This window comes from Pundamilia nyererei, unplaced genomic scaffold, assembly GCF_000239375.1.
Source record: "Pundamilia nyererei isolate P.nyererei 1_Seehausen unplaced genomic scaffold, PunNye1.0 scaffold00029, whole genome shotgun sequence".
Lineage (NCBI taxonomy): Eukaryota > Metazoa > Chordata > Actinopteri > Cichliformes > Cichlidae > Pundamilia > Pundamilia nyererei.
Genome location: NW_005187430.1, coordinates 144062 through 162588, shown reverse-complemented (window position 1 = coordinate 162588; position 18527 = coordinate 144062). Strand labels below are relative to the sequence as shown.

The window sequence follows — 18527 nt, the reverse complement described above, 5'->3', positions numbered from 1 at the left end:
TATGATTTCACTGTCACTAAACAGATGCTGAAATTGTTGTGACAGGAGGAGTGTTTCCATGGACACAAGTACCCCTATTCTGATCATACTATGGATGATACATAGAACAGCTTACAGCTTCCTGTGTTGGGACACGGGCATCTCGAATAATGTCCACCAGTGGAACAGCTTAGATGTTGTATGATTATAAATCGGCAAATGTTTTTTGAGCAGCTAATTAAAATGCACTTTAAACTCATGCACATATGAATTAGACTACACACAAAACACTTGATTACTAGGTATTTTTGCAACTTGGAAATCATTTTGAACAGGCCAAACGTCTAAAATCAACTTAAATAGCTGCTACTTTTCAGTGTTTCGGCATTTAAAGATTGATGATAGTCTATGACATAGTTCAATTTTTTGTTTCTGTGCAGGTAGCTGGCCGCATTCAGAAACCTGGGTCAGATGTTTGCTTGTTGCTTTTCAGTTTTCTTTCACATGAATCCAGCCAATCAGGGACATGTTGTTGTTTCTTCAGACTGTTTTGTCTGGACAGGAGATCAGTGTAATGAGAGGATGTTTTACATATGCTCTCTCCTGAGGCAGGCGAGAGCCAGTACAAAACTGTACTCAACTCGAATTCTTTGCTACTCTATATTTTTGCTAGTTCAACTAGTGGTTAGCTCTACTAAATGGATTACAGTAGGAGAAAGTGCAGACTTTGGAGACTCATTAGAATGCTCCACTCTTGGACATTTCTAGCTGTATCACCTCATGTGAAGTGTCAGACTGGGAGAGCAGACTGCTTAATGCACTACAGTTGTGCTTAGATTTGGTTTCATATGCCACTGAAGCTTCAACACCTGGGGAGTAATAGAGCTTTTATAATGTATAACAAACATAGAGAAAACACTGGCAGCCAATTATAACTGTTCGGGACTGCAAGCCTGCTCTGAACTGCCTTGAAAGTAGAGTTCTTTAGAGTTATTGGAGAAAAATTAGCCAAATGGGGGTGAATTCAATACAGATTCCAGGCAACTTCTCACGAGGGCCATTTTTCAAGTTGTAACTGTCTCCACTCAGACATGCCTGAACATTTAGCATTGACTCAGCATTGAGTCCAGTGGGACAGAAAGAGAAACAGGGGAAAGGTGCAAAAATGTCCCCACAACATGTAGACTGTAGTGCTACGATTCCACAGTTTAATGTGCTACATTTGACCGCCGTATTACGATGCTAAATGACAACAGTAAGAAATAAAAGAGCGATGGGTTAACTCATCTAGATGTCAGGCTGCTTTCCTTGGCCAGCTCTGACCAGGTCTAATTTTGGGGGGATTTTTCCTTTACGTCTGCCCTCAGCTCCAGCTCTTCTGTCTGGGATCAGGAGTCACAGTAGTGTTAGTGAATAGAGACAGGCATGTAGTGTCAAAGCTACCTCAGGGATTTGTGAGGGGCCAGATGGGTTTCAGGCAAGCTGCTCCAAGTTGATCATTAAACACGTTTCTGCTGTCTCTTAGCTGTAGGGAGATCACACCACTTCACCTCTTAACTTAAAAATTTGTGTAAGAAACCTGTGTGTGTTTGTTCAGTTGTCCGTTGGAGATTCTCCAGTCTTTCATATTAATATATATTCTGTGTTCAGAGACCTGAACAGACCTGAATCCTGTTTGTGTACAGACTAGCCCCTCTCTCTCTTTGTCTGTCTCTGTATCCCTCACCTCGAGGTCATCTCCTCTTTTTTGTTTTCTTTTTTCTGTTGTTTAAATCTTCTCTTCCTCGTCTATACGTAGACTCTGGCAAGGGCGTCGGCTCCAGCGGAGGCAATGTAGGCCTTGGAGGGGTGGAAGGCCACGTCGTAGATGGCCTCCTCGCTCTTCTTACGATGAGCTGTGATCTCTTGAACACACGTTTTACTGTCTAGGTTCCACAGACGCAGAGAGCAGTCGTGACCTGAGGAGAAGAAAAAAATGTAAGCCATTATGTCAATGTTGTTACAAAGTAATTTAATTGCACAAACCAAACTCATTTCCGTTTCTTTTGACTTGAGAAGTGATAGAAACAAACGATTAATGTTATATTAAAATCTTGAATGCACTGACAGTTTTGTCATACAGTTGCCTTAACTGCCATAACATGAGCAGAAGCAGGAGACTTACGAAGGCACATGTGCTTAGTTCCTGTGATCAAAACTGACCCTGCACTGAGCCTAATCTATCTTAGCTGCTACCTGGACTAACTGCAAACTATCTTATGTACATAGAAAGTGAGTGAAAGAGGTCAGCTAATTAATCTCTAGCTCTCTGTGCTTAAATAGCTGTAAAATTAGCTTGCTCTGTAATGTTTCAAATTAACTACTGCCAGATTTGTCTGCACAGTGTCTCCCAACCCTTTGGAGCCACGGCACATATTTCACATTAGAAAAAAATCACACAGCACACCATCAAACCAAAAATGTCACAAAAAGCACATTGATAATTTTCCCCCGTGCATCAGGCAGAGTGGAATTGGTTTGGTTTGTCCCCAGTGTACCTTTTTTGCTTTCTGACCACTACTCATGTTAGGGCCTTCATCTGGGTCAGAATTTTCTCCAGGACCCAGGTCAGATTGACTACTTGTTCTTTTCAAATATTTATCTATTGCTATTACGCACTGCATTGTCTCATTCACAGCATGACTGTTATGTCATTTCTTCTTCGTCTTCTGTTTTACTGGCAGTTGGCATTCTATTTAATTAGAGTAGGTAGTTTTACTGCCCTCTAGTGGAAGAGAATGTAATTCTCCAAAAGTTGATTTTGTTCATCTCTTGTAGCGTTTACATGAGATTACAATAGAATGTAATTGTTCTGCCCGTTACTCACGCCAGTCATTTAGAGTACTAATCAGGTGGAACCAGATAATCTTTCACGGCACACAGTGGTTGGGAAACACTGGTCTAGCAAAGGACAGGAACAAGCTACAATGCATACATAGCCATATAAGCACAAAGCATATCATCTCTCATTTCTAACATTTTAAGTATCAAAAAATTAAGAGAGTGAGAAAAACTATGTGAACCTTAGTGCTTCCAAACCTACTACGCCATTAGGAATCAAGAGAGTAAGTAGCAACCAGATTCTGCTACTCAGATGAACTTAAGTAATTATCAGTGAGTATGAGAACCTGTGCAACAGGAGAAGTTCTTGGCAGTTTGAAGCTTTTAAAAAGATGATATTGGAGAAGAAATTCTTTCTGCCCTTCAGTTTGGGAAGGGTTATAAGGAGACTTCTAAACAGTTTAAAGTCCAGCGTTCTAAAGTGAAAAAGATTCTAAAAGAATAAATTAAGCCCATAAAGAAATGTCAACAACCCACAATGAACTGAACCAATGTTTAGTGTTATGCCACACACTGTCTGTAATAATAATGGTATAAATGTTTACATGCACTGTAGCCGGGCTCTCTCAAAGGATAAAAAGCTAACATGCAAGGAGCAGCTAGGCAGAAACTGAATTCACCACTGACATGCTGTCATCCTTAAAACCTTGATTAAATATTGTTGAACACGCCAATATATTGGTAAGGCGATTTCTTAGTATTGCCAAATAATTTTAATTGTTCTGCTGATAACTGAAAAATAAATAAGGAAGGAGAGACAAAAAAAAAAAAGATCGTTCAACCATGTTAAGAGGGTTGCCATTGGATAGTTTGTCCACCAGACTGCAGTATGCTCGGATCAGCTGGTTGCCGTTTCCCAACAGGGACGTTGCAGTTGGGCAGAGCAAGTAATCCAAGACTTCTCGTGTCAATAAAACAAAACTATTTTTAAATTTCATTTTCATACAATCTTGGTAAGGACTCAAATGATTACACCTAACAATTTTTAGGGAAATCCATTTATATTTTGTGTGTCTAGAAGATAAAGCTTTATTGGCCAATATATATTGCCTATTTTTAAAAAAATCACCAAATATTGGTCTGAAAATACTACATCAGTCAGGCTCTACAACCATCATGCCATCACCATGACAATAAATTGCAATATTATGTGGAAATGCAGTCTGTGCCCCAAGTGAAACTGAGTGCAGCTATTCTGTGCCCTGACAAACATCCACAGCTGGAAACTGAGCATATTTCCAGCCCAAGACAAGAGACCTGCTGACTTGTGGTTAGCAGGCATTTTTTGAAAGGTCAGAGAAACTGAGTACTTGAATGTGTGACAGGACCAGTGAAACCTGCATCACAGCCTGCTCTTTGGATCCTGCTATCAAACCCCAATTGTCCAAATAGGCTAAGATGTGACCACTCCTCACATTGAGCTGACAGTTCGTTAATACATTTGGTCAAAGTACACAGAGTGAAACAGTGGATGGAAATCAGTGTGAACGGCTGATGTCAAACTGAATGTTACAACCTGAGACACCAAAAGTGTTTTTGTGGGGGTGTGCCTATCAGACTGTGATAGGAAAGTGCATCACCTTTTGGGGCTGACAACCTGAACAGAACTTGGGCCAAAGACATCTGACCTCAATATGGAGAGGCACCAGTGGGTTGTCTGGGGAACCAGTGATCCAAACATAGATGGGCAATGCCTGCACCATGAGCTCTGTCACTAAGCCTGATTAATGTGTCTAAATGAAATGTGGAAAATCTTGGATGGAAGAGCTGTGGGGGCACCTGTGTTTAGATTGTGAGACAGGGCCAAACAAACTGTCAGTAATGGATCTATAGGTGGTGGTTAACTAAATCAGCTTTTTCCAGATCCTGTCTATAGCCAGACACAGTGAAATGAGTAGATTTCGGATTGATACATGCAGTGGTTAGTCCTGAGAAGAAGAAAAAAAAAAAGAAGTTTTTTTTTTACCGTCATCAGAAAACCTCACAAAACATAAATGGCTTCTCAGCTGTCAGAGGAGAGCTTCTTAGTTATATGGTGAAACAGAGGAAACAGGTGTTTTGTTTTGGCTAGCCAGCGCAGCAGGACTGGCAGCATACTGGTCTGACGACTCTAAAACAGGGTCAAAGGACTCTGAGAAGAGGATTGTGCCGTGTAAGAGCAGCACCTCCCAGGACTTTCTCCACTAACGTGACCAGAGTGAAAGAGCTCATGACAAAATGCATGCCCTTGGGTCTTAGTCAAAAATCTCCTCACATGGAAAAGCCAGCTTGCCAAATGAAGTGTTCGTGGTGAGGTGAGGAGCATAAGGATTGAGGAATAACTGTGGTGACAGGGGTATATACGCAGACGGGGTCTAACATATAGCACTGCAGGTCATTTGACTTAAAGCTGTGAACAAAGCCGTTGTGAGGCAAGTGTCCTAGTTGAGCACACATGATAATCAATGCGATGTGCTGTGTGTAAATAGACTAAAGAGAACACTCAGTCATGTAATGGTACAAAGCAAAGTTGAACTAACTTACATAGATAATAGGATGGGTTTTGATTATCGATTTATCGATTAAAATCGATTCTAGCTTGGATAACGTGATATCGGTTCATTAAAATCCCTAATCGATTTTTAAATATAAATTTATTTTGCCCAAAATGCCAGAATCTCAGGTTAAACCTCACAAAATTTCAACAACCACCAAACAGCTAAAACAGTAAATGAGAGCAGGAGCACGGGTTCTGCACAAAGACGTAAACGCAAAGAGCGGACCCGCCGACGCATCAGAATCAGTGAGATGTCGCCTTTCTCACCCGACGGCACGAACACGGTCGGGGCTGAAAGCCGACAGCTCACCGATTCTGGTGTTTCGCGCTTTGTGTTTACGTCCTTTTTGCGCTAGATTCTGAAGCTGCAGGTTTAATCTCTGACTGAACCCGCAGCAAAAAGATCCAAACTACGCTTCACATAAACATCGTCATGAATTCCCTCCTACTTACTGTTTTGCTTCCACCAAGATAAAAATCACACTTCCTGCACAGCTCTCTCCCTCTCTCAGGAATAGTTTCCCATCTAAAAATCTGTTTTCTGCATTATTCGCTTGCTTATCACCCACTGCCGTTGTTTACAGCGCTGTCGGCCGCTGTTTCTTTTTTCCTTTTACTTACTTCGGAAAAGAAAACCTAATTTCTGCTGTTCAGTATGCTACTGAGCAAATTAAAACTTTTTAAAATTATGCAAAATTGCAAAACCCTTAGCTGTGTCTGTAATAAAACCTCTAACTTTGCTCTGCTTCACTTCAGCAGCATCATGTAATGTTCATATGTTGATTAATGGTTTTCTTTCGTCTTTGACCTACTGCAGAATATTTTTAAGGTCATCTGCTATAAAATCCCAGGCCAGGAAAATCGCTTTCATGTTTTTCTGTGTTTTATGCTGTTTCTTTGACACAAAGGCATCTGCTGTGATGCTTACACCTTTGATAAAGTTTCGCAAGTGTCAGCTTTCTTTTTATAGATAGAAAAATATGGATATGTACTGACACGTGATCAGAATTATAATATTTATGACTGTTTGAGGCAAAATTTCCCTGATTCAAATCGAATAGAATCGGATCAAATCGATTCGGGACCTTGTGAATCGGAATTGAATCGATTCTAGAAATCAGTGACGATACTCAGCCCTAATAGATAACCTTTCAATCTTCACTAGTCACCATCTACAGCACACATGAAGAACTGTAATAACTTTCAGAATTTAATTTTAAAAAAGCTAAATTAAATTCAATGCTTTATTCTGAGCTCCAGGAAGACTTTTATGAGACTTACTGCCAGACATCAGGTAGATGCCGTTGGGATCCACGGCCAGGCTGGTCACTGCATCCAGATGAGCCACCATGGCATGAATCACTTTACCTGCATAGAGGACACAAGGCACACCTAAGCACTTCCAGAAGCCTGAAGGACTCGTTTTTCTCAAGTCAAAATAATTCTGAGTCACTCTGTACACAGTGTCTGTGAAGTGGGAGCTGTGAAACCTGATCTCACCAATCAGGCTCACCATCTTTGGAGTGATGGACACAGCTGGGGAGTAGCTGCAGACTGACCTGACTTGTTATCAAAGAATTTGATGTGTCGATCTTCATGAGCAGTGATGGTTACTGGAAGCGTGGGATGACTCACCACCTTATTTATATGATTTGACCCCGACAGAGCTGAGGAAGGAGAGAAAGGGATAACACTATTTACTGTCCTCAAAAACCCATCACACACCTCATATCTGTTCATGGTTGTTTGTGCTCTTACTGCCATCTCCCTGTCCTTTGAGCAAAAGTGCTTGCTGGGAAGTTTCCAGGTCATACACAACCACGTCTCCGCTATTAAAGGATGCCACCATGTGAGCAGGGTCACAACCATTGAAGTCCACTGATGTGGGGATCCCATGCTCTGTTGACAGATGTAAACATCAGCAAGTCAGTTCAAACTCCCTCCTGCAAAGAAGCGCACCCTTTTTCTTCTTCTTACCATGGTTTGTATTGAAAGTGCTAATGCAGGGGTTTTTCTCTGTTGGGTTCCACAGCTTCACTGTTCCGTCGGCCGAGCAGGACAGGAGGCGGTTTTTGATACCGCTGTATGCCAATCCCCACACAGCGTCCGTGTGTCCTAACCAGGAACCTGCCAGGACGCTTGGATCTGATTGGAAGAGAGATAAGAAATGAGAGGGGCCTTCTGTTTTTATAACTGTACATTCATCTAACTGACAAATATTCCCAATTGAAAGAGAAAACTTTAACAAAGGAAAGACATTTTTGGTGTCTTTGTAAGGTTTTGTGAAATAAAATGTTCCCGAAAAATTGTATTTTTCCCCAAGTAAAGACATCTTTTTAAAATCCAGCATTTTGTTCAGAAAGTAAAGACATGAGGAAAGCAGCCTTAATAGGAGCAGACCTAAAAGAAAAACATTCAAACTTGGGAACCGTGATTCCAAGAATAAAACAAAAAAAGAAAAAGAAATTTTTGGGGGATAGCAGAGCCATGTGAGGTGATCTAAGAAATCTATATTTTTGAAAAAACAAGGAGATCATTATGAAAGGAGACAACCGGTTTACTTGTTTTTCTTTTGGCTGTTACCATAACAAGTCGCCACAGTGGATCATCTCCCCATTATTAGTGTACCCTTCTGCTACACCAGCCCTCTGCATGTCCACACTCAGCATGAATCTTCTCTGTGGTCCCATTTCCTCCTGCCTAGCAGCTTCATTTTCAACATCTTTTGTCCAATATATCCGCTGCCTCTCCTCTGTGCATGCCCAAACATCTCAGCCTTGTCGCTCTAACTTTTCATATCTGCCCAACCTGAGCCGTCTCTGCCATCTTCAGCTTGGCCTCTCCTCTTTTTGTTAGCGCCACTCGAAACTATAGCAGGGCTCACTACTACTTAAACCTTTTCCCTTTCACTTAGTGAAATAGTGTGTACCATAAGTGTCGTAGGGATCAACATTTGAGCTGGGGATGTTCCACCACTGGATGGTTGCGTCAAGACCACCACTAAAACACTGTTCACCACTGGAGGTCATCGCCAATGACAACACTGGTCCACTGAAGACAGAAAAGAGCATCATCACCAGAGGTTTGATAAAATACATATATTTACGGATGATGTCAAGTGCAAACACGTAACCTCGACAGTCATTTAATCCTGCTGGTTACTGAGATCTCTCACTTACACTCACAAAGAGTGTGAGTGAGATCAACATCTAGCAAGTTTAGACATGAGCAGTGAAAAGACCTTTATAACTATAATATACCAAAAATGTTCTATAAATCTAGTTTGTCCAAACATGATATTGATAGTTTTTAGTTTGTTAAAGACATTTTCTGATATTTTAATCAAATTCTTTTTTTTTTAAATATTAAAAAAAACAAAACAACTTTTCAGACATATTTTAATACAGTTTTTATTTTGATTTAGTGTTTTATTTGCATTTTAGTTATTTTTAATTCTACTATTATCTGGCAATTTGGTCCATTAAATTTTCCAGATTTTTTTAAACACTTTTCTGTTACTTTATAACAATTTTTTCCTGGTGTTTGACTTACATTTTCTCAGACATATTTCCTGCTGCTGAGATTATTCTCATGCTGTAGCTACAGGGTGCCTGTCAGTCTTAATCACTAGTAATGCTCATTTATTCATAGCTGCTGCCACTAAAAAGCGTAATTTCTGTCTTCCTGCGGACAGCAGTTCACCACAGGTCTGAAATTACCTTTTTAAAAAAAACAAAAAAAACAAACAAACTACTCACTTCTTTTTAATATTACTTGTGTCACTTAAAACGTGAAGAAATCTGATGTAACTTGAAAAAGTTAAAAACACCATGGAACCTCAACCATCAAGTCAAATAGAGCCTTAGACACACTGTGTGTGTTTGGATACATACACATGGGCTCTGAATGTGTAGATCGGTTCCACATCGAAAGAGGCACTTCTGGAAAAAACAAACAACAACAACAGTGACATAAACAAGCAGATTGTTACTTCATCATCAAACAGACTCTTCTTCAACTCTGTTACAGGCAGCAGTGACTGTTTTTCACTGTACGACAGTAAGTCCTGAGGGGTATTATTTAAAGGGATTATTTGTAAGACACTGACACATCAGAAGCTTGTGGTGTGAGTTTGATCAGAATAGTGCCATGGAAACGCAGTGATGAGGAGAAAATGAGATGCTAATACTGAAAGGATCTGCCAGGTTTGTAAGGAGAGGATTTTCCTCTGAAGCAGAGTGAATAAAAGCTTTTCTATGTGATGAGGAAATACTGTCCATGCTGAGCGTTCTTTTCTCAACCGACTGAACTTTTTCTTCTTTCTTTTTTTTAAATTTAGGATACCCTTTAGAAAATGATTTTTGCTTTGATCACAGCTTTGCAATGTTGCCAGTATTTCAACCAGCTCTGAGGTCTTCACTGCAAATGGTTTCCAGAAGCAACCGTTGCAACAAGTTAATCACTGGAAATTCTTTCTTCAATACAAGACCATCACTTAGGTTGTGTTAATGTAATGCTGGTATAGAGCAAACAGCCTTATTTAACTATTGCAGTAATCCCAGTCATGGCAAGAACTGTTCAGCTAAGAGAAACAAGCATAATCATGCTGTAACTAGAGAAGGTCCCATTGGGATCACAGCAGCAAAGACTAAGGTGTTCAGGGGCTGGCTATTTAAGTAAAGGCAATGTCTTATTTTACATAAACAAAGTCATCCAGGTCATTGTAGTCTAAGGAGCTTGAAAAGAAAAGAGTCTGGACTTCTTTAGGTTTCTTTGAAAACGTTTCACCTCTCATCCGAGAAGCTTCTTCAGTTCAGAACTGAAGAAGCTTTTCTTTCCAAGCTCCTCAGACTATATATTTTGGTGTAATTTATGCCAGAGTCTTTTGATTATTCTGGTAGTTCTGCTTGGAGGTTTATGTGTACATCTGGTGTTACTCTACTTTTTGGCAGGGACAGTCTTGGTGAGGTTCCACAGTTTAAGGGTGTGATCCTCGGACACGGTGACCAGGCAGGGCTCAACGGGGTGAAAGTCCAGTGCTCGGACACCATCGAAGTGGCTCCTTAGCGTGTACTTGGGGTTCCATGTCTTCCTGAACGAAGACTCCTTACTGGACGGCAGCTGAGGAAAAGAAGATGTCAATGTTAGGGCAATTTCTAAAGAATGTTTGAGTTTTAAACTGCAGCTTAGGTTTTTTTTTTCCCCTTACATCATAGCCATAGTCTGTTTCATCGTTGGTGACTGTGAGGTCGGCAAGGTCACCCAGTCCCAGCACGCTCTCCAACACATCATCTGACCCCCCAAGTAAGAAGGACTTCCCCCCGCCAGTAGGAAATGGTAGAGGCTCCGCTGAAGAGTGAGAGGCTTTAATAAACACACTGTACCTCTCTATTACAAGATTATATTCATTAGCTGTTGTCATAATGATTTTACAGCCACACAATTCATTAATTGGATAAAATAATCATGAATAATTTACAATTTGCATTTGTTTATTTAAAGTGAATATCATTCAACAGACAGAGCAAAGGACACAGCCTTCATATATTTACAATCAGTGGGATTCATGTACATCTCTTACCCCATTCTGTCCCGTCTCCGGAGCTCCGAGCCTCACCCGCCCCTTCTCCATCCTCAGCCGTCACCAAGAAGTCAAACTCCTTTAGAGCCTCCTCTGTGTCGGCATCATCCTCTGACGCTAAGCCCTCGTTTCCCACCTGAAATAGCAGGAGAGGAAAGAGAGAAAAAAAACAAAAAACAAAACACAAGTTAAGAATTAAGGAAGAGGTGTTGAAGGACACCTCTTCCTTTAAAAGGGGCTGCCTGCTCTCTGTTTACCTTGGTCTTATGTTTCTTGGCTCTGTGATGTTTGTCAGTGGTGATGTCATCCATCAGGTCCCCCTCCTCATCATCGTCTTCATCGCTGTCTTCTGTGTTTTCCAGAAAGTTAAAAGTCTCCAGAACATCACCTGGACTCCTGGATATAAACACCAATGTTGTTACACTTAAGTTGTCTGCTGGGTTGTGTTTGTGCTTGCACTGTCAGTGTGGTGGGAGATGTCACACTGGGGAGACTTGGCTCCTTTTCATGTGAAAGCGATATTAGGTTAGGTTTGGGTTCGGGCCCACTATCTTAGGCAAAGGCTAGGTCATGGTTATAATAACTTAAGGCAAATGTTAGATTCAGATATAGCTAGAATAATATAAACACTGACCCACTGACCAGCATGAGAGGAAGGGGATGTGGTGCTGCTCATGTTGAGATGGTAAACACAACAGTGGACAGTGAGAATCCATGTTTTACAGTGGGGCATGAAACAAAATCAAGCCTTGAGAGCAAAGAAATGAAGCTTGATGCTGAATTAACTTATTATAGATAGGCAAGTAAGCAGTTTGTTACAAAGGAACTAACAATTTGTGTTTGTTTTGCTGTTTTATGTTTTTTGTTACTGGAGCGGTTTTCACAAAAGCTGAAATCAGTAAAGTACTGGCTAGTACTGCATGTGAACAGCTGTGCGTGTGTCTGTACCTTTTGTCCTTGCGGCGCTCGGTCCCATTGATCAGGTGCTGCAGGTTCTTGTTCTCCACAGATCCATTCTGCTCTGAGCCCGACAGGCCAAGCAGAGAGCGAACCCTCTGAGTACGAACGTCCAGGATGGTGTCTGTGTATCCGACTTCCTGTAGGTACCTGACCGCCAAACAAACACGTGCACACTGTAAACTACACATCATTTGGTCAAATACTGATTTTCGTTAACAAATTAATTCAAAAAAATATTTCAGCATTTTGCTTCCACTGCAAATACAAGTGCTCAAATGTTCTTACTGTCTGAGCAGCTGTCTTCCTTGTTTCCAGGTGAGCTGACTGTTGGCATGAACAGCAGAGACCTCTGAATCTTTGGTGTCTAAGGACAAAAACAGAAACAGTGATTTATACAGCACTGCCTGCTGGACACAAAACAGAGATGGCTTTCATCAGTTGTATTTAAAGCTGTGAGTTACTTCAAGTCTAAGAAGAAAGGTCAGGAGTCCATCAATCAATCCATCTTCTTATGCTTATCCAATTCCAATTAACAATTAACATTTTAAAGAACTGCGTATGATGAGGGATTTACATCACAGTGTTTAATGCTCATGTGTTTCCGGTTTATTACAAAACCCCACTAACTGCATGTCTTTAAACTGTGGGAAGAAGCCCGAGTACCCAGCGAGAACCCATGCAGATACAGCATGAAAACTCCAAACACAAAGACCCTGGCCAGGTGACTGATTTGAACGCAGGAGTTTCTTGCTGTGAGGCGACAGTGCTAATCGTTGCACCACCATGCTGCCCAGGGGCTAAGAACCTACATCTTTTATATGCAGTCTATAAAAGGCCACACTGAATATAAAGCATGTGTACAATGAGAGATTAGTGGAGGGGAGTATGACATCATACCTGATTCAAAACTTGGCATCTTCATTTCTCCTTGGTTTAGCTCTGTTCCATATTTTAACTTGTGGTATTTTGCTCTGAAAATGGAAAAAAGAGAAACTAATCATCAACCAATCAATTGACATGGTTAAAAATTAAAATTAACATAACATATTTTTAATGCATATTTTCTGTCACCCCCAAAACAGTGAAAAAAGCTCAAAGTGTGTGGTCTAAGAGAAGGGAAACAGATTTCCACCATAGCAAAAGTGAAAATGTAAATGGCTTAAACAGATTAAACTAAAAGAAGGCTTTGGCAGATTCTTTATCAGTGAAACAGAAAGAATCTGAAGTATACAAATAATCTATTACATCACTAGTGCACAAAAGCAACCCAAGAATCACAGAACGAAGCAGTAATTTAACAGCAGTCTGAAGCAGAACTATAGAAAGCTAATTAACTTTGTATTCAAACAAATTAAACATATCCCTTTAATACACTAGTCCAGGTTATTTGGTATATTAACTTCTGTGCTCTATATTTCAGAGTACCTGTGCTGCTTGGAAAATAAGCAAGTGGCAGACACTGAGACGACACACCCAAAGACAAACTTCTAATCCATCACAACATAACCCTGACAAGCTATCCAAGCATGCCAATGACTGTGAATGAATTAGCCTTCTGCAAACTGAAGTGAAAGACTCGGCACAGTGAAATAAAAGTATTTGCTCCTTTCTTGACTTCTTTGTTGGTTTTTTTTGCATGTTTGTCACAAGTTTCAGATTGTTGAACAAATTTTGATATTAGACAGCCCTCGTACAAAAAACAAAACACCGTTTTAGATGATGATTTTACTGAAAAAGTTATCCAAACCTACCGGGCCCTATGTGGAAAAATGAATACCGTATTTTCCGCACTATAAGGCGCACTTAACATCCTTTAATTTTCTCAAAAATCGGCAGTGCGTCTTATAATCTGGTGCGCCTTATCTATGAATTCTGGCTGTGTTTACTGACTGTAGCAATGGGAATTGCATTTACCTGTGTGTTCCACCCGGAGTCTCTGCTTCTCACCTTCCGGTGTTACACTCTCAAGACTCCGGGCGGAACACACAGGTAAATGCAATTCCCATTGCTACACTGACCTCGAGCTGATTTTATGTGGTACACAGCGCTCAAAAATCTGTCAAAAAATGTTTTAGTAGGACTTTGCTAAGCTACGAAGCTGCACCGCTTGATGAATTGTCTGAGCGTTATGGCTACCGTAGTCAGGAGCCTTGCGGCTCATAGTAATCTGGGTCCAAAACTCCGTCCATGTCAGGTCCCAAACAAACACTGTGTAAATTCTTTCATCTTTAATAAAATGATCAGTGTTGCTGCTTTACCAGGTGTATCAATTAAGTTAAACATCCAGGCATCCATGAAAACAGAATTTATTAAATTAAACGGAGTTAGAAGTTAGCAGGAAGTTAGTAGATAGTTAGCTCGCTGGTTTTGCTAGTTACCTTAACATGGTATATCATGTTCTGACTGAGAGATTTCTGGAAAAAAATAAAACGTACAGCTCTGCTATCACTTCCAACATGAATGTAGAGAGAAAGCTACACAATAGTGATGTTTGTAGGATTACTGAAGTTGGGCTAGATGGTATATAATGCTGTGCTAGTGATCGCTAGCGACACCGCTATGTTAGCATACCAAAGCATAAAACTGAACCTGGAGAATGAACGCTAACCTTTTTCCACTTTTTTTGACAAATGCAATCGCCTGGAAAATTGCTGTAAACGGACCAAACTTCAGTAGGAGAGAACAACTGAGATAGTTCAGCCACAATATGAGGTTAGTCATTAATGTAAGATAAGATAACCTTTATTAGTCTCACACGTGGGAAATTTGTTACAGCAGAAAGTGGACAGTGCAAAGTTACATAGCAAAAATTTGAAAAACACTGGAATAACATATACTGTTGTTCCAGCGTTTATAGAGCAGCTACCAGAGAATTCAACATTAATGAATTAATGGTATGGAAGTGGAGGAAGCAAGCGGAATGAGTTGAGTAAAGTTTGACTTTTCTGACTGATTTGTTTAGTTAAATGCGCTTTATAATGCGGTGCGCCTTATGTATGAACACAGACCCGTTTGTCGACAGTGCGCCTTATGGTCCCATAAATACGGTAGTCCTCTAACAACGGGTTGGGCGCCAGTTTAGCTCAGTCAAGATGAGCAGGCGACCATATGCCGCATGGCTGAAAGTGGCCGGCCCAGGTTCAAGTGCGACCTGTTCCCCTTTGCCGCATGTCTTTCCCTCTCTCTTTCCCTCCACTTTCCTGTCGATGTTCGCTGTTTCTATCCAATAAAGCCAGTAAAAAGGCAAAAAATTATATATTTAAAAAAGAAAAAACCCTAATAATTGGTTGTGCAACCCTTAGCAGCAAAAACTGGCAATGGATCCTTCCCACTGTGGAGGAATTTTGGTCCACTATTTTTTAGCAGAGTTGTTTAAATTCAGTCACATTGGAGGGTTTTCTAGCATGAATGACTTATTTAGCAAATCAGATTTAAATCCGGAGTAGTCCGCTCAAAAACTTTGATTTTATTTATGGGTTTGTTTGTTTTCTTGTTTTTATAAAGTCATTCAGAGGTGGGCTTGCGTGTGTGTTTTTGGATCATCGCATAAGCCAAGTGGGATGAATTGATGGCTGGAAACCAGGATTTTCTGGTACAGAGCACTTTTCATGATTCTGAAGCAGTAAAGCAGCCTCAGACAATCACACTACCATGTTTGACTGTTGATGATTTATGACATGCTGCGTGAGTTTTACAGCAGATGTAACAGGACACAAACCTTCAAAAAAGTTCAAATTTTGTCTCATCAGTCCACAGAGTATTTTCCCAAAAGTCTTGAGAATCATCAAGATGCTTTTCGCACATGTGAGACGAGCCTTTGTGTTCTTTTTGGCCAGCAGTGGTTTTCTCCTTGGAACTCTTCTATGGGTGCAATTTTTACTCAGTCTCTTTTTTTATTACTGAAACCTGGACACTGATATTAACTGTGGCAAGTAAGACCTGGAGTTGTTCTGGGTTCTTTAGCAGCCTCCTGCACGAGTGTTGTTGCCCTCTTGGAGCCTGGATGTGGCTAGTGAAATCAAACGCAGATTTCCAAAAAATGCGGTTAATCTCTGTTACTTTACGATTTAACAAGGGAGGCAAATACTTTTTCAAACAGGTCAACTTTGTGACAAAACTGTATATTGTACATACTTGGATTATCTTTGTCTGGTATAACAATTTGTTTGATCTTCTGAAACATTTAAGTTTGACAAACGAGGAAAAAACCCCCACTAAGAAATAAAAAAAGGCAGCAAATATTTTTTCATGGCACTGAAAATAAGGAAATTAAAGATCTAACGGGATTTTTTTTTAAAGATCAGCAGTGATCTAAAGTTATAGTTGGTAGCCTTCAGTGTGAAGTCCAGTTTAACCCCTACGGATCACCAACAATTCAACTGAATTTTATTTACACAGCACCAGTTAACAACAACACAATTCACCTCAAGACATGTTATATTGTAAGGTAAAGAGACCCTCTAATATATTATGAAGATTCTGTGTCTTACCTTTCCTGCTTTAATGCATATTCTAACATTTTTATTCTTCTAACCAGGTCATGCTTCAGGTTTTCCTGGCCCTTCCTCTCCCCCTGCAAGAAGGCTATCCTCGCCTGGAGAAACATACAAACAAAGCATTAATGAGGAGTTCAGTTTACAGTATAATTATTCATTTAAAATGTTTAAAAACCTTTAATTACAGGATGAAACATGTCAGTACGTAATAAAAATTTCTTCTTTAATGGAATTTCCATAAACCCGCACTGTACTGCAAATTTACCCACGATCGGGTGATCGTGGCTCAAGAGTTAGGAGTTCGCCTTGTAATCGGAAGGTTGCCGGTTCGAGCCCCGGCTCGGACAGTCTCGGTCGTTGTGTCCTTGGGCAAGACACTTCACCTGTTGCCTACTGGTGGTGGTCAGAGGGCCCGGTGGCGCCAGTGTCCGGCAGCCTCGCCTCTGTCAGTGCGCCCCAGGGTGGCTGTGGTTACAATGTAGCTTGCCATCACCAGTGTGTGAATGTGTGTGTGAATGGGTGGATGACTGGATATGTAAAGCGCTTTGGGGTCCTTAGGGACTAGTAAAGCGCTATATAAATACAGGCCATTTACCATTTACCATATTAGAATATTTCTTTCGTTTTGCGTGGAAACTCAAAGACAAGAAAGAAAGATGATGATCAATTAGAATTACTAGACTCTGGACTCTTTTTGACCAGTGAAGTCCTCTCACCTGTCAGAAAGCAATGCTTCCTGTCTCACTAACCACACCTGTCTGTCAGTCAGTCCAGCAGCTGCTCTTGAAACCCAACACTAATAGGTCCCAAGAGCCATTTATACACAGTGTTCTCTGCCAGCGTGCCCATATTGACATGGCCTGGTAACAGGAAAACCAAAGGTCCTCCCCCAGATTGAAAGAGACAGCCAGAGTGGGAAGGAGAGAGTGGTCAGGGGTAAACTGGGATGTGAGAAAGAAGATTACATAACAAACCACACTATTTCAGCCCCGCTATGATTGGCCAGCTCTATGACTGACAGCCACAGCTCCACGGCAACCCCCGAGATCACTCTGACATACCAGAATATGTGCGTGAGAGTGTGTTAGATGGTATAAGCCGTGAATGCATGCACGCAGCGTTACAAGAACGGCACAGTGTGCTTCTTCTGTTCCTGGTGAACTCTGAAATAGGAGAAGTGTGTCGCTGCCTTCTGCTTAATTTATGCTAGTACATTTATTTCCATTTACATATGTATTTGCCTGTAGGGAACTACCAAAAGGGGTTTTTCAGTCCCGGCAAACTTGTTCCCATGCAGTCCTCTGAAAATCCCAAACTGTAATGTTGGAAAAAGCGACAGCAGAGTTCACCCTGACTGGATGAAATGAGGAAAAAGAAACCCTAAAGATCATAAAACACGGTATGAAAAGTGCAGACACTGGTTATGGTGGACACTTTTCATTGTTTTTAACGCTCAGTTTCACTTCAGCTTTTGGTATGTTAAAGAGCATAGGACAGACTGCTTGTATCATCCATTTTCACTCTTCAGGACTACTTGTCAACTAGTGATGGGATTTCTGGCTCTTTTCAGAGAACCGGCTCTTTCGGCTGCTAACCGGCTCTTCAGGTTGTTTTGTTGCTTTAATTAATTAATTGGAGGCTGCGGTCTGCGACCAGCTCCCGGTGCAGACGGCTCCCTGTTATAGTGTTTCCTCACTTGGCTCATGCGAGTCCAGCCCAATTTTTACTCTTTAAGTGTGCGCGTGTGTGTGGGTGGGGGTGGGGGGATATATGTGTATTGAGAGTGTGGGGAGTGAGTTGGAGGGTGGGGTGGGCTGCTTTTAACTATGTAAAGCACTTTGTGCTACATTTTCTCTGTATGAAAAGTGCTTTATAAATAAAGATTGATTGATTGATTTATTATTAACAACAATATAAAATTATGCACAAAAGGAATTACTAATGTAAAAACAAAAAAACAAAAAAAACCCCACGTGGTTTTAAAAAAAAATAAAAAATACGGTGGCCTAGGGCTGTTCGATATAACGATATATATCGGATGACGATATAAAAACATCTATCGTTTCATTTTACGCTATCGTTTGTTTCGTGGTGT

At 40.8% G+C, this 18527-nt stretch overlaps 1 protein-coding gene across 1 annotated transcript in view; it reads right to left on the bottom strand.

The window, feature by feature from the left end:
- The window catches only part of strn3 (striatin, calmodulin binding protein 3), a 30808-nt gene continuing 12281 nt past the window's right edge, over positions 1–18527 (bottom strand). The window contains exons 2-16 of the mRNA XM_005728562.2: positions 16427–16530; positions 12834–12907; positions 12222–12300; positions 11925–12083; positions 11234–11372; positions 10977–11112; positions 10605–10744; positions 10338–10516; positions 9289–9336; positions 8325–8446; positions 7373–7540; positions 7154–7294; positions 6955–7062; positions 6677–6763; positions 1–1937 (exon numbers count right to left, since the gene is read on the bottom strand). Of these exons, the coding sequence (XP_005728619.1) occupies positions 1768–1937; positions 6677–6763; positions 6955–7062; positions 7154–7294; positions 7373–7540; positions 8325–8446; positions 9289–9336; positions 10338–10516; positions 10605–10744; positions 10977–11112; positions 11234–11372; positions 11925–12083; positions 12222–12300; positions 12834–12907; positions 16427–16530 (1854 nt within the window). The 3' untranslated portion in view covers positions 1–1767. The remainder of the gene's footprint in view (positions 1938–6676; positions 6764–6954; positions 7063–7153; positions 7295–7372; positions 7541–8324; positions 8447–9288; positions 9337–10337; positions 10517–10604; positions 10745–10976; positions 11113–11233; positions 11373–11924; positions 12084–12221; positions 12301–12833; positions 12908–16426; positions 16531–18527) is intronic.